Here is a 15,753-nt window from a genome sequence, read left to right as displayed (position 1 = left end):
ATCATGTAGGAAACAGCCTACTCTTCTAGTCTTCTGAAGATTAGATAGTTCTCCGTGAATCTTATGTTTGTAGGTAATTACTTCCATAGATTGGCTGCTTGAACAGAATAAGATGTAGTAACCATGGTTTTGTTTCTTAGAAGCTGGGGCTTTGTGGTGGGGTGCCAATCTGGAGCGGAGGTTCCTTTGTTGTATATATTTGGTGGTTTTATTCCTGATAAAAAGTGGTCCTATTCCAAGGATTGCATGCATCTTCATGTAAATTGCTTGAAACTTATGGTGAGCTTGTTTATCATCAGTTCTTTGATGAACAACTGGGTGGTCTGTTGTGTGCTACTGAATATGGACAATGTGTCAGCAATAAGGTTTATCAACCACCTGCGTGACAGAAATGGCCATGGAATCGATCGATTTGATTGTAGGACACAACATTTAGATTCAGGCAGAAATGGGTGAAATATGCTCTCCTTGTTCTTTGGTCTGGGCCTTTCCTAATCTACTCAACAATAACAATAGAGACCAGAAATCTTACACCTGCACATGCCTATTCATTTTGTTAACACTTGACTGCCAAGTCTACAATGGAATGTTAAAGATGCAGTGGTGTAGTCTAAATAACTGCTCATCAGATAATAGGTGACCATTTGAACCTTTGTAATTTTATTATTGTTCACTGAAGCTGGAAGATTCATTAATAAACCAAATGTCTTTTGAAATGCATATAATACCATTAATGCTATGATAAAAATTAATTGATTACGCTGCCGCTTGCAATATGTAATGAAACATATCTGATGTGCTGTATAATGATAGTGTTTTAAGGGCAAAAATGTAAAACAAATATGGCTTTGCAAAGGCTACTCACAAAGATCACCAGTCCTTGCATTTAATGCAGCAATCACATTATTTTCGGTGGCTACGATTAGCTTCTTAGCACCAAGGGACGACTCTAGAGATGCAAACTTCAGTTTTCCAACATACTGCTGCCTCCTGAGGGTGTGAGAAGAAATGGTTAGATGGGCATACAATATAGCAGTTTCCCAAGAACATGGAAAGGGTCAGAAAAGCTATCATCCAACAGCGAAAATAAGGATAAGATGGTAACAACATATTGCTGCCTCCTACAGACATACATAGAAAGAAGAATAGAGGCATTACAAATGTCTACCACAATGGGCAAAACAGTTTTTCCAAGAATGGTACACACCGGATCAAAGCAGGAGAGCTTACTGATATTTCTCCAGTTGGGAATAGAAAGGGTGAGATAAGTAGGTTTCTGCTCATGCCTCCAAGCAAGGGAAAAGAAACTGTGTGAAGGTACACATTTTCACTATTTAACAATGATGGACTAATGTTAATAGGTTGCATCTCACCAGTGCCTACTCTGGACTGGCTTAGAAAGAGTGACAAAGCCATGGAACACTGCTTCTTCTCGAGGACAGAGGTTGAAAAGGGTACAACCAGGGTAAGATTGGGAAGGCAGGCAGTCAGGCATTGGCCGGTGCTTTAGGGGCACCTTTGAGCTGGTTTTTTTGGACCTCTGTAAACAGGGACGAGAGGCTTATTGTCTTCCCCAGTCCCCGCCAGACCTCTGTAATGCGGCGTCAGCATCACGGGTTCTTGCCTGACTGATGTAATATTAGACTGGGGGTCTGGTGTTGCTCTGGCCTTTAGGGCATTCTCACCTCGGCTCCCTGCCTCGTAGGGCCTGCCTGGCCAGAAGCAGTGTCATCCCCTGCTGGGTCATGGTCTTCAGGTTATGGGGAGGGTGTGAATATGCAGGAGCCTCCATGGGGGCCGGGGTGATTTTGTGGCTGTACTGCCATTCTCACCTCAGGATATGGTGGGCTGGGAGGGAGTAGGAGAAGTGGCCAGGTGTTGTCACCACAGCCCCAGTGTTTTTTAGACCTTGTTGGGAGTGCAGGCTTGAATAATTGGATATGGCATTAAGGTCAGTCCTGTAGTGCTGCACAAAACGTGTGCCTACAGAAGTACAGAAAGCACTGCGAGGACCAATGTTAGTGCTGTAAACAAGCATTTGCAACAAGACATAAAATAAAGGAACAGTGCAATACATGAAGCTGTCACAGACGCCTAAAGTAAGTGCACTCGTGGCAAAACCACATGGGCCCCTGATTGGGGGTAGCTGAGTAAAGCTGAATTAAGTAGAGTATTATATCAAGAACTGAATGTAACCTGAAAACCGTGACCAAAAAGACAAGCTTCGTAGATCTAATAATTAGAGGCTCCTATGCTGTCAGACAGGAAAGATGTTATGCAGCTATAGAAAGGGGTTCCTGAACCAGAGTGCCCCTAGAACCTTTAAAATACTTAATTTAATAAACATTTCTCCTAAAAAGTAATCTAATGAGACTAACCAGATGGTGATCGATGAAAGGAACGATCCAGAAATGTGGGCCACTTTTTTTAAGTGAGTGCCCGGGCCGAATTGAGATCCCAATCCGACCCTGGGTACAACATACTACTGCATCCCAAGAAAGTCGCAGAAAGGATAAGAAAGGCACAACATACTACTGTTTGGGAGCTGGGTACAAAAGGAATAAAGTTGATACAGAATATGGGTCCGTCATCAGGCTATCACAAAAACGGAGAAATGGACATAACAGGAAATATTACCTTTAACACCTAAGTCCCTTTCTAGTTGCAAACTGACTGTGTCACAGGAAGCCCAGAAGAAAACAAATCATTAAAAAGAGCACTGTCACTATGAAAGAATTTGTTCAGCTCTAAGCATACTTGTTCTTCTATGCACATGCGCCACAAACACACACGCCACCTACTGCTGCATCTATTTTGAAGTACGCCAATTCCTAGCTGTCCAAGCAATAAAGTTGGAGGCTACACTGACAAGTGTGTATGCCAGAGCCCCTAGGACAAGTATGAGATGGGCCGATTGTATCAACCAGTCTCCTCCTTACTTCTTATATAAATTCATTCACAGAGAAACTAACTTCAACTCAGTAGGAAAGTACATTCTTCAAAAGAATAAGACATCACTGCATTGTCTCTAGCCAGATCTGTGCATACTATAATCTCCCACCTGTGTATCATGCCTAGAAAGTGGTCAAATATGCAGTTACTTTACACAAACTATAGAGGCCAACTCAATTGGATCAATATGAGAACCCTACTGTCGACCTAAAGAGAAAAGAATCATTTTGCTTTAAATAACTCTTACCCACCAGGGGTACCCTTTGGTGGCATGCTTCATCATAAAGTTCCTTCCTGTTCTGTTGCAGAACAGGGCGTGCTACAATCTATAAGATGCTCTGTAGCACTTTGTTAGAAAAGGAATAGGTAGAGAGTGAGGGTACGGTTACTCTTCAAAAACACCCGTCTGCTAGCCTGAACATTTTAATCTGGGCACCAGCCAATATGATCAAAAACAGGAAAAGTTAGGAAGTCCTGTGGCTCTAGTTACCCTTACATCCTCTTAGGGTCAACAGGTTTCTGGCACTTATGTTCCCACATGCATGTGGCTTTCGTCAGGACCGATTATACTACCACAATCAACAACTATTCCATACTGGGATTTAACTGGTGAATTTACCATACATATATCAATCACACCTAAACAACCTACTTGGTGTCTATAAATGGGTATATGTTAAGGCACATTACAGTGCTCCATAGGTACACTGAGATTCCCGCCTGGCCTGCCCGCATAAAAGATCTTTGTCCGTGCCTGCATCTATTAAGTGCCTTAATATATACCCATTTACAGACACCAAGTAGGTGGTTTAGGTGTGATTCACAAATGTATGGTAAATTCACCAGTTACATCAGCATTATGGAACAGGTGTGGATTGTGGTAGATAATCGGTCCTGATGAAAGTCACAAGAATTTGAGAACATAAGTAGCAGAAACATGTTGATCCTAAGAGAAAGTAGAGGTAAATAGAGTCCTGGAACTTCCTAACTTTTCTCGTTATTAACCATACCGGCTAGTGCCCAGATTAAAACTTTAAGCCTAACAAGCAGGTATTATTCTTTTTTTTACGAGTAACCCTTCCTCCACTCACTACCATATTCTTTTTCCAACAAAGTGCTCCTGTACATCTCACAGGTTGTAGCATACCATGTTCCGCAACGGAATGGGAAGAACTCTATGATGAAGCATGCCGTCAAGGCCTCTGGTAGGTGAGAGTTCTTTAAAGCAAAAGGATTCTTTTCTCTTTAGGTCGACGGGAGGGTTCTTGTATTGTATTTCCATTTATATAGCACTTACAACCCTTGACAAGGCGTCAAAGTGCTTTTTCAGAAAGTAGCATGCTACTCCGGAACACAAAGGATTAGTGGTGAATCATTATAGTGAAATATGAAAGTAATATGAGTGGCGGATATGTTAGTTATTTGGATTCAGAAGGATAATGGAGGGATAAAAGAGGGAAAAAGGTTTGCATTTATATAGCACTTGCTACTCCTGATGGCGTGGTAAAGTGCTTGATCCAAGCAAGTTGGGCTCAATAGTTTGTGTAAAGTTATGTGTCAGAGCTACGGCACCACTTGATTGTTCTTAATTTGTTCATCTGAAGATGCAGTTATACAGTTCAGTTTCACTCAAGGTAAAAATCATTCTGCTTTAATCCCTTGCGTGCTGCAGTCGGCCGCTGGCCGACGCAGCACGTTCCGCCCATTTTGCAAAAGTGCCCGCCTGCCGCGAAATCGCGGCCGCGGTAAAGGGGTTAATAAGGCATTACAACATATAGAAGATAGTGCCATCCTACATAAACAACTGCCTCAACTAAGTTTCACGGACCACAAATTGCGTAGATTGTTTTTGCACACATACATACACTTCCCTTAAAAACATGTATAGAACGCGGGGAAGACTTAAGCTATAAGGAACGACCCTGCCTATCAGGAAGAGAAGAAATGCAAAAATTACATCTGTCTATTAAGACTGCTAGCTTCGAGTAACTATATAGGATGTTTTTGAGGTAAAAAACTCGAAATTCGGTCTATGCTCTCAAGCTGGTCACCAACTATAACTAATACTTATTGGATATATAACTTTGAAGAGTTTTATGGGGGAACCATTTCAAAACCTTTGTGTTTTACTTTACTATCAGTAGTAAGATTCCTAAATAATTTATAATTGCTGTGTCTTCCATTATTTTCACTTGTGTAATTTGCGTCAATGGTTTGTAGTGCTCCTAGGGAGGAAAATATCAAAGCTAATGATTTCTTACAAATGTAACCACCAGACCCAGTTCCTAAATGTGATTCGCACACATCCATATTGTAGCACAGCAGGTGCTGAGTAACAGGACAGATGGTTTCATGCTTGGAATGGTGAGAGCAAAGACTTCAACTACTGGAATCCCCACTAAGATCATGTTTCTTCCTCTGTTACCCTATTCTCTCCGGGGTGCACTTCGAGAGCCCTCTTAGCCTCAGAGTTCCAATGCGGGTCTCAGTGCATTTCAACAGGAAAATGCTTAATGGGCTAAAACAAATGAGGGAAACGCTGAAGGCCATTCAGAAACTTACGTGGCCCAGCTTTCAAAAGCCATGTGGAGCATGTTTTCTGCAGTAGCTTCAGCTGGCTGATAAGCAGATATCCACAAAGCCAGGTCCAGAGTCCATATGCCTCGGCTCATGGCAGTAAGTGTTACAGCCATGAGCGACCCACCTTCACAGAAAGAAATCTATGCTAAATGGGATGGTAGTAATAAAACTGTGAAAGGTAGGCTCCTTTCCTGAGCCTGGACTCTAAAATCCACCAGAATACAGTACTTGGCTGAAAACTATAATAATCTAGATTGCAAGTTTAGGTAGGGGTAGATTTCAGGTCCAAGCCAGGTGGTATTTAGAACCTGATCTCCGATGTGGAGTCTAGGGAACCACATAAATGCAGAAAAAAACATTTGGTCCAAAACACTAAGGACCCTCAAGCTGTAGTTATGGTAGGGCTTGAAAAGTATCCCACTGTTTGTTCGAGGGTATAATCTGCCCAAGAGATTTGAATGCTCACATAAATTAATGTCACAGATGGAATTAAATGAAACGTTTTCCAAATCGACAAAAAAATTCCCTAGATTGAAAAGCATATCGAAAACAATTGTAATCTTTAAATAGCTGAGTAAATAACTGTGCCATGACCAGCTATTTGTTTATGTAAAGCAGAAGTAGCAGACCCCCTAAAGAAAATAAAAGGCCCTACTATTGGAAGAAAATCTTGGTGGAAAAGTTCAAGCAGAAGGGTAAACATCTGTACAGATAATGCTAATCTCCAATTATAAATCTCATCAACTACCGGTGTCCTCCTTTAATAACGGTAAGTAAGTGAACATCTTGAAGGAAGAGTGAATGTGTGAAAAGTCCGTAGCAGGAGCATCTGTTTCAGGTCATAAAGGTCCTCTTAAGAACAATAAAGTACCCGGAATAAAACTTCATGTTCTCTTCATTCTCAGGGTAAAAAATGATTGGTACTATTTTACCTCCAATGTTGGATGACATGGTTCAGGAAAAAGCTCCCTGGATAATAGTCATCAACTCCTCGAGTCAAAGTATTAACTCTGTTGATCGTAAAAGTAAATTGATCTCTCTCATCTGCGGATACATGCTCACAGATACCCATTGGAACTCTTTACATCTACACAAATAAGGTTATCAAACTTTTTGGAGGGACCTGAGCAGCTATCAAGGTGATAGCAGACGCTTTGGTTTTTAAGAAAACCTCTAAATCTTGTTAGAGGCTTGCAGTTTGACTGTTTTATAGCGTAAAGATATTAAGCCTTAAAACGAAATTTGCGTTTGTGAAGATAAATAATACAGCACTCAAAGATTTTACATACCTCATGCACTTCATTCCTTAATGGCAAAAACAAAGTATTGCCATGGCAGGACGGATGCATAATTGTCTTTGGTATCAATGTATTTTCAGCACTTCATGATGAAGTCTGTGGCGCAGAGGGAGATAACATTGACAATTAGGAAGAAACTGGTTTAGAAGGAGTGAGCAAGTACAAAGCCTCTTCAGCCTTACACATTACAGTGGGAAATATAGATGTAAGCACAGGTTCTAACTCATGGGTACTCACAAACTTTCTCTCAGGGGCCAAATTTACAGTGTGGTTTGTGGCCGAGGGCCGCACCTGTGGAGGCGGGGTCAGTGGGGGAGGGGGAAGGGGCTAGAAAGAAAAAAACTGTGACCATGAAGTTGAACACAGGCCCCTGCAACTGACGCGTTCATCCACTGAGCCAACAGACCAGCATACACACACATCTCTCCCCTTCCCTCTCTGTCTCCCTCCTTCTATATCTCTCTCTCGCTCCCTCCTTCCCTCTCTCTCTGTCTCCCTCTGTCTCTCTCCCTCTGTCTTTCTGTCTTACCTCTCTTTCTCTCTCTTTCCTTCCTTCTCTCTGCCTCCCTCCGTCTGTCTCCCTCTATCTGTGTCCCACTTTCCATCTCCCTCTATCTCCCTCCCTCCGTCTGCCCTCTGTCTGTCTCCCTCCCTCTATCTGTCACCCTCCGTCTGTCTGTCTGTCTGTCTCCCTCCCTTTGTCTGTCTCCCTCTATCTGTCTCCTTTCTCCCTCTGTCTGTCTCCCTCTGTCTGTCTCTCTCTCTGTCTGTCTCTATCGCTGTATGTCTCTACCTCTATCTGTCTCTGCCTCTATCTGTCTGTCTGTCCCTGTCTTTGACCCTATCTAGCTCTGTCTGTCCCTGTCTCTAGCTGTCTCTGCCTCAATCTGTCTCTATATGTCTTTATCTGTCTCTATCTCTATCTGTCTCACCTCACCCGGCTCTCACTCCCTGCGGCCCTCCCACCTCACCCAGCTCTCACTCCCTGCTGCCCTTGTCACCTCACCCGTCTCTCACTCCTTGCTGCCCTCTGTCACCTCACCCGGCTCTCACTCACTGCTGCCCTCCCACCTCACCCGGCTCTCACTACCTGCTCTGCCCTCCCACCTCCCTCACCCGGGCTCTCACTCCCTGCTCTGCCCTCCCACCTCCCTCACCCGGGATCTCACTCCCTGCTCTGCCCTCCCACCTCCCTCACCCGGGCTCCCACTCCCTGCTCTGCCCTCCTACCTCCCTCACCCAGCTCTCACTCCCTGCTCTGCCCTCCCACCTCCCTCACCTGGGATCTCACTCCCTACTCTGCCCTCCCACCCGGGCTCTCACTCCCTGCTCTGCCCTCCCACCTCCCTCACCCGGGCTCTCACTCCCTGCTCTGCCCTCCCACCTCCCTCACCCGGGCTCTCACTCCCTGCTCGGCCCTCCCACCTCCCTCACCCGGGATCTCACTCCCTGCTCTGCCCTCCCACCTCCCTCACCCGGGCTCCCACTCCCTGCTCTGCCCTCCTACCTCCCTCACCCAGCTCTCACTCCCTGCTCTGCCCTCCCACCTCCCTCACCTGGGATCTCACTCCCTACTCTGCCCTCCCACCCGGGCTCTCACTCCCTGCTCTGCCCTCCCACCTCCCTCACCCGGGCTCTCACTCCCTGCTCTGCCCTCCCACCTCCCTCACCCGGGCTCTCACTCCCTGCTCTGCCCTCCCACCTCCCTCACCCAGGATCTCACTCCCTGCTCTGCCCTCCCACCTCCCTCACCCGGGCTCCCACTCCCTGCTCTGCCCTCCTACCTCCCTCACCCAGCTCTCACTCCCTGCTCTGCCCTCCCACCTCCCTCACCTGGGATCTCACTCCCTACTCTGCCCTCCCACCCGGGCTCTCACTCCCTGCTCTGCCCTCCCACCTCCCTCACCCGGGCTCTCACTCCCTGCTCTGCCCTCCCACCTCCCTCACCCGGGCTCTCACTCCCTGCTCTGCCCTACCACCTCACCCAGCTCTCAGTTCCTGCTGTCCTCCCCCCCTTCCCCTTTTCCCCCTCTCCCCTGTGTGTCAGCCTTGGGACTTATGAGGTGAAATCTTTTCATCGATATTGTTCATGTGTAAAAATGACAAAATAATGAGTAACACTAGCACCAAATGTGCTCCGTTATACCGCATGATTTGCCTTTTCTTGCCACGTAAGATCGTAAACCAAGAAGTATAATTTGTTTCTTCCCTGCCGCATAATTCCAGTGTCCCTACACATACAGCACCAGTTTCCATTACAGACATAATAACTAAAATAACAAGGGCAGCAGTAGTGCTTAATTTGAGCATGTAGTTTCTTTTTGGGTGGGCGGGGGAGGAGCGGGAGTGTTTTTTGGGACAGGCACCTATTTTTCCTCTTCAGACAGTTCCAAAATCAAATGAGGGAAAACACACAAAGGGGAAAGGAGGAGGAAAAGAAAGGCTGAAAAAATGTCGAAGTGAAAAAGCAGGAATCTCCAAGAGTGTGACAAAGGGTAAAGAGCGTCTGATAGTGGACTACAGAGGCTGAAGGCGGATTTAAATTTACGCAGCGGAGCACTGACAATTAATACAGCCTGGGCTGACACAGCCTCCCGGGCACCCCAGTACTTCACACGTCTTTAATCGACCATTTGTTTGTTGATGAGGCTTTGTTCACCTCTTAGCGCCCCTGCAGCTCCACTCTTGACTGTGGCTGGAATCGCCCAGGCCCCCACAGAGCAGTGTCTCTGACGCACTGCTGCTACAGAGGTGTTTACTGAAGTTAAAAAAAACACACACACAGGTGCGTTGTCTCAAGCTCCGCGGGCCGCCACTGAAGGCTTGCCGGGCCGCTACTGGCCCGCGGGACGTACTTTGAGTACCCCTGTTCTAACTCAACCTCAGAATCAAGAACGTCAGCATTAGTATCAAATTTTTTAATCTTTGCTTAAAAGAAATCTACCTGAAGGGAGCAACTATGTTCTAAAATGAGTAAATAATTCTATAAAGAACAGTAAATGACTTGCTGCAGGCTTCATTGTTTGAGTGTTGAGAATTAATTGCTTAAGTCGCTTTGAATAAGAGTGATTTATCACACCTCTTATCCAAAGAGAGATTTAGGTCTTCTTGGTAGGGACTAGAGATGGTCTGGGTATTAAAATCAGCAAATCCAAATCAAACGAAAATACATTTTTGGTTAAAATCCTTTCCTGAAGAAACTGGTACTTCGTGTATCAGTCTAAGCATTTTAGGTGCGGTTCAACAAGTCAAAAGTCGGCAGTCTTATTCTGAGGATCTCTGGTATTGAAGCACTAGTAGGAGATGCTCCCTTGTAACACAGAGTGCTACTGGGATTTTTGATAGAGACGGACTCAAACGCCAAATAGAGTAATTTGGTCAATGAACAGTGAACCTCTTGGGAGGATTTGGCAACAGGACTCGATCAACTCCTGGGGGCTATGGACCAGGCTACGTTGAGCTCTACTGTACACCTGAGACTGTGTTACATTATTCTGTCCACTACTGCAAGACCTCAAGCATTGTGCCTTGCTGCCTTTCATCAAAGTTAATTGTAAGTGCTTATGGTCACCTTTTCTGAACAAACCCTAAAAAATACCTCGAATAAAAGAGAACTTTCTTATAAGTACAGTTGGGATATAGACATGGCAATTTTGACCAGTCTTGATAACTTCTATCATATGACAAAGTCAGGACATCCTTAAGCATGGACGTCTTACTCAGAACAGGAGGTACTTCTTCAACAAGCTCTACAATAAACATTACAAGGACTGAGACCTAGGTCCCAGTCATGTCAAGCAAACCTTGAGAGGTCAGCAACTATGAACTTGCTTGTCTGGTGGAATGCATTTCAAGATTTTTGCAAATGGCAGTGAGAGGCTGAAAATACACTCGTGTCTCCTCGACCAGGGCTCTAGAAAGCCAAGAGGCACAACATAACACTGTCTCAGCACAGGCAGAGTAAGGGTGAAACAACATATCCCATCTTCCTTGGGATGGGCAGAAAACAAAAAGTGAGGTCAATAAAATACTGGTGCCTCCTAAAGAAGAATTATACAACATACTGCTGCTTCCTCGCGAAGGGCACAAAAAGGGCTATAGGCCTAAGATTACGTTGTCTCTTCAGCGCAGACACAGAAAATAAGTAAATGACATCCCTACTCACGATGGGAACGAATAAGGTAAGAGACAACATGCAGCTGCCTCCTCAGGACGTGCACAGAAATCATCAGAAGGGCATAGTATCCTACCACCACATAAGGAGTGCAACAGGGAAGGTGCGAGGTACGCTGACGTCTCCCGTCTAGGGATGGGGAATAACAAAACGGATGCGATGAGCACAGCACAATGATAATTCCTAGGAACAAGCACACAATTGAGAGAAGGGCACAACATGCTGCTGCCCAGGGGCGTAGGAGACATTAAAATTCTGGGGGGACAGGGACAACCTGTGGATTTTCCATTGACCCTCTACAAATCACCGCCCGTTAAACAAATACAGTCGCATAGTTTTAAAGTGAAATATTGAGAAAAACAGGCATGTAGTCACAGTTTGCATGTATGCTTTATTGTTATTTACATTCACATAGTAATCAGACCAAATGTTAAAAAAGCATGTATATGAATCTTGCATCTTCATGCACCAAGCAAAAAAGGTCACTGACTTTGGGCGAGGGCGTCATGTTTGTAAGTGCATTATGGTTTGAAAAGTACCTGCTGCTGTATTCCTGGTCTCCAGCAATTTTCAGGCAACAATAAAAATGTGAAGATAACTTCGGTGATTAATGATCTTTATTGAGAGGGATCAGAGGTCCGACTACTGGAAGTTTTGACTCATGGTAAGGTAACCACAATGTATGCCTGCTGCAAAGAACGTGTACCACGCAGATCACAAAATGCATATAATGTAAATAGGTCAGTGAGTTACTGCTTTCGTCTGAGAGATTCTTTTGCTATTTACAGTTTATAAGTTAAAATCCTAACATTGAACAGTGAGCTATTAACCGTCATCAAAGAGATGCATGAAAACTGCAAGGTATAGATTAGAACGTTATGATGTTTACCCAGTCTTTCATTGACTGGCCCTGGCCTCTGACTAACCAGGCCCAGGGCTATGTTGAAAGAGACACTTGCAAATACAGTAAAAACACCTACATACACTAGGGTGCACTACGGGTTGGGTACCTCCATGATTGACATGACCTCTCCTGTACGGCCCTAGAACATAATAGGGCATGGGGATTGAAACTACCTTTAAGTGCCGAGTATATATTAGAGCATAGTGGTTTAGAGGCCAGCAGCCCTTCCTGCACTTGCATGTGTGCACTGCTGTAGCCTGAGGTCAGTTTAAAAGCTGGCCCGTGTTGGAGGACTGCTTTTAAAATGCAAATTGTGCCCAATCTTGTTTGGGGCACTTACAAATTGATAAACTACAATGTTGGGGCATATTAGGTATCCTCAGTGGTTCCCCTGGGTGTCCCAGAGGTTAGAGGTCAGGTATCTACAAGGAGGACCCTTATAAAATGAGTGTTATATACCCTGGGTTTAGTGAAATTGCACATTTCACTGCCTACATTGTAGTACAGCGCTTCCCAAAATCGGCTTTTGTGCTAGGAGCACTGTGAAGTGAGGATCTGTAATATTTTGATATAATCAGACCCCCTAAAGTCTTTCCTATGTATTCTAGGGGTGGGGGGTCCTGTAGGTATAAGGAGGATCCTTATATAGGCCCTGGTATTGAAGAAATTGGCCGGTTAATTTTTCCATTGCAGATCCCCAGCCCATAGGTTAAAATTGCAAGAGGTTATTAATTAATAACAGGAGAAATGAAAGCCATACAACTAGGATTAAAGGACTCAGAAGCATGTTAATGATAACGTGGTATTGTTGAATTTATTCTAAAATGTACAGACAAGAAGTTATAAGACTTTGTCTGCAAACCACAATTCAGCCCTCTAGTGCCCTGCCTTGATTTGTCAGAGGTAAGTGGATTGGACTGGCTGTTTGAAGAGGTGATAAATGACCCTAGGAGTTAGGAGGCCTGTCTGGGAGTAGAGGTTGCTGGGCATAGGAATGCCAGGGGAGGGGTAGGAATTCCCAGATGTAAGGGGAGTGGACCTAGGTAGATGAAGCCATCCTGTTGGCTGGCTTAGTTAGTTCTGCTCCCTCTGCTGGAAAATCAGCCATGATGAATTTTGGAGAAATTGCGCTCTCTTTGGGAAAATAATGCCACACTTTAGAGGATGTGGTCATACCCTGGAGCATTTCCCTGTACCTCATTGGACAGGAGTGTCCTCTTTCTTGACCCAGAGAACTTGGAATAAGTATCTGAAAGGGACAATGCCTCTCAGATTATGCTGCTTCAAACTTGGGAGAAGAAGGGTCCCTGCTGAGGAGTTTGATTTGAACCAACCAGGCCCTGGACTGAAGATGGTGCCTGTTGCACAATCTGGAATTACAGTCCTATGGACTTCCTTGCTTCAAAAGGACTAAAGAGTGGCTACCTGCAAGCTGAAGGTTAACAGAGCACACCTGGACCACCAAGATTCCCCAGCCTGGAGAACTACCAGTGAATTTGAAAGGGTTTTGTCCAAGTGGATTGTGGTAACTGAAGTCCATTTCAAGGACAATCTTGGAGATTCCAGACCCTTGGAGTAATTTATGGACACTTTGGAAAACTTCAGGAAGAAGTTCCAGAGGTTTGGAGAAGTTTGGAGCAACTTTGGTAAAAAGCTCCATAAGTGGACCGACTCCCTCTGGCCAGCCAAGCAGACAACCAACAACCATGAGTTGGCCTGCAGCCCAGGTTCCTCCGGCTGAAAAGCTCCAGGGGTCCGACTTCCAGAGTTTGATCGGGCGTAGGCGGAAACCCAAGCTGGCAAACCCTCACCGAATCCAGCCTAGTGAAAAGCATTGAGGGACCATGCAAGAAAAATCTCTGCAAACATTTCTAATTCCAAACTTAGAAAAGGTGACCGGGGACAACCATGAGTGCCAAGCCACCCACCATCAACTGTGTGCCAGCCTGCATCCCTAGCTCGTACTGCTGGAAAGCTCCGGAGGTTGGACTTCCATAAGTATTGACCGGGAGTTTGTTGCAAGGCAAGCCGGCGAACCCTCACCGAATCAGGGCTGGCTGAGAGCTTCGACGGACCCCGTGAAGAAAAGCTCCAGAAAAGTTTCTAAGTCAGAAGGTAAAAGCTTTGACCGAGACCTACCGCAAGAAGTGGCTCCGCAGGGCTTCATCATGGTCGGCCTGAAACTTTGAGTTTGAGCAGGTCCAGCGTGACCAGATGTACCAAAAGGGGATATACGTTTCTATGTGCTATATTGTGCTAAATTTTTTAAGTCATATTCCCGGTTCCCTACATTGGATTTTTTTCATTTTAAAGAAAAAAATATTTTATATTTTTATAAATTGGTGTTGGATTTTTATTGTGTGTTGTGTCTTAATTATTTACTGAATTGGTGTTTTTAAATGCTTTACATTCCTGCTCACAGCCAAGCTACCAAGGGATGAGCATGAGAATAATTTTCGAAGACTGGTACAGAGCTATATATTGAGGTAGTGTCCTTATTGCCGGGGACAGATATACATTTGCCTCTACTATTAACCCACTTTCCAACATCCAGACCAAGCACTCTTAAACAATACTGTCTACAAGTATGGATGACTTGTGACTCCTACACCCTGTAGTTTTATTTAACATTTCCTATACACAGAATTACACACCTATGATTGACTGCCTCTGTGTAGTGTGAATGATGTAAAGTGTTGACACCCTGCACTGGTATGAGTGGCGCTATATAACTAATCAAATGCATCTGAGAGAGTGGTTATGGAGACTTGGGCAGCACTATTAAAGGGTGGTAGTGAGGGAATCCGTGGCGGAGCTGGGTTGTTGAATACCAAGGCTGTCTATCTGATTTCATCGCCTGCCTCCTTTATCCACCAACATACTCTCCCTCCACATTATCTCACTCTTCCAGGTTCCTCATCTTTGCTTTCTCCTTTTTCTCTGTTTTCCATATTTCCCTTTCTCCTTCTGCCAACAACTCTTGATACCTTTCTCTTGTTCGGTTTTACAGTCTGATGGTTAAATAATGTACCGGTCTCTAACAAAGAATACAGTTACACCTCACCTGCAGACACCAACTTAAATTAAGCATCATTAGCTTGCAGCCCACAAAGGAAATGCCAGAGTGGCTATTCCGGCCGTTTCCGCATTGTATATCCTTCCTGAAGAGCAGATACACCCTTTTCTCTCCTTTCTGCAAGACTCAAGGATCCCAGCCTTCTCCCTTCCCTATGGAAGGGAGAAGTGTGCATGGCGATTGGTCTCTCCGACTGCCAGGGAACCACCCGCCATTGTAATATGGCGGGCAGTAATGCTGTCATCAATGGCGGTGGGACTGTCAACGACGTGGCAGTCCCACCACCATTATAATCACCCCCTAAGTTTAATGTGCATGCAAATCCAACATTACCAACCCCTGGTAAGTTGCACTACTAGTGCTGAAAAAGTCCAATGGAGGTACCAATGGACGAGGTGGACTGGCCTCAAGGGTCTTGTGACCTCAGTGACAGAGTCACTGTCGCTCTAGTTGTGTGCTTCTTCGTATGCCTGCTCGCAAGACTGGAGGTGAACTGCATGGATTGTGGTGGACAGGCCTTCAAGGTTAACCCACACTAGCCAATGTTAGGGTCCACCTGCTGGTGCTAAGACACCAGGGCTTCTAAGGTCTATTTGGGCCTTCCAAGGTGTAGCATCGAAATGAGCTCTGTCAGGAGTGTGGTCTGGTGGACTGGTCATGAAGGCTGAAAATGGTGCTCCAGTTCCAAATTTGGCAGCGCTGGCCAGAGTGCCACATCCTCTCCCCCACTAAACACCATACTGCCCCACTGGGAGAAACTGGCACTGCC

At 45.2% G+C, this 15,753-nt stretch overlaps 1 protein-coding gene across 1 annotated transcript in view; it reads right to left on the bottom strand.

The window, feature by feature from the left end:
- EMC1 (ER membrane protein complex subunit 1) overlaps positions 1-15,753 on the bottom strand; it is a 320,125-nt gene that overhangs the window by 301,302 nt on the left and 3,070 nt on the right. The window contains exon 2 of the mRNA XM_078642497.1: positions 866-990. Within this exon, the coding sequence (XP_078498623.1) occupies positions 866-990 (125 nt within the window). The remainder of the gene's footprint in view (positions 1-865; positions 991-15,753) is intronic.

This window comes from Lissotriton helveticus, chromosome 5_1, assembly GCF_964261635.1.
Source record: "Lissotriton helveticus chromosome 5_1, aLisHel1.1, whole genome shotgun sequence".
Lineage (NCBI taxonomy): Eukaryota > Metazoa > Chordata > Amphibia > Caudata > Salamandridae > Lissotriton > Lissotriton helveticus.
Note: the sequence above shows the minus strand (reverse complement) of the source record. Positions and strands in the feature narration are given on the sequence as shown.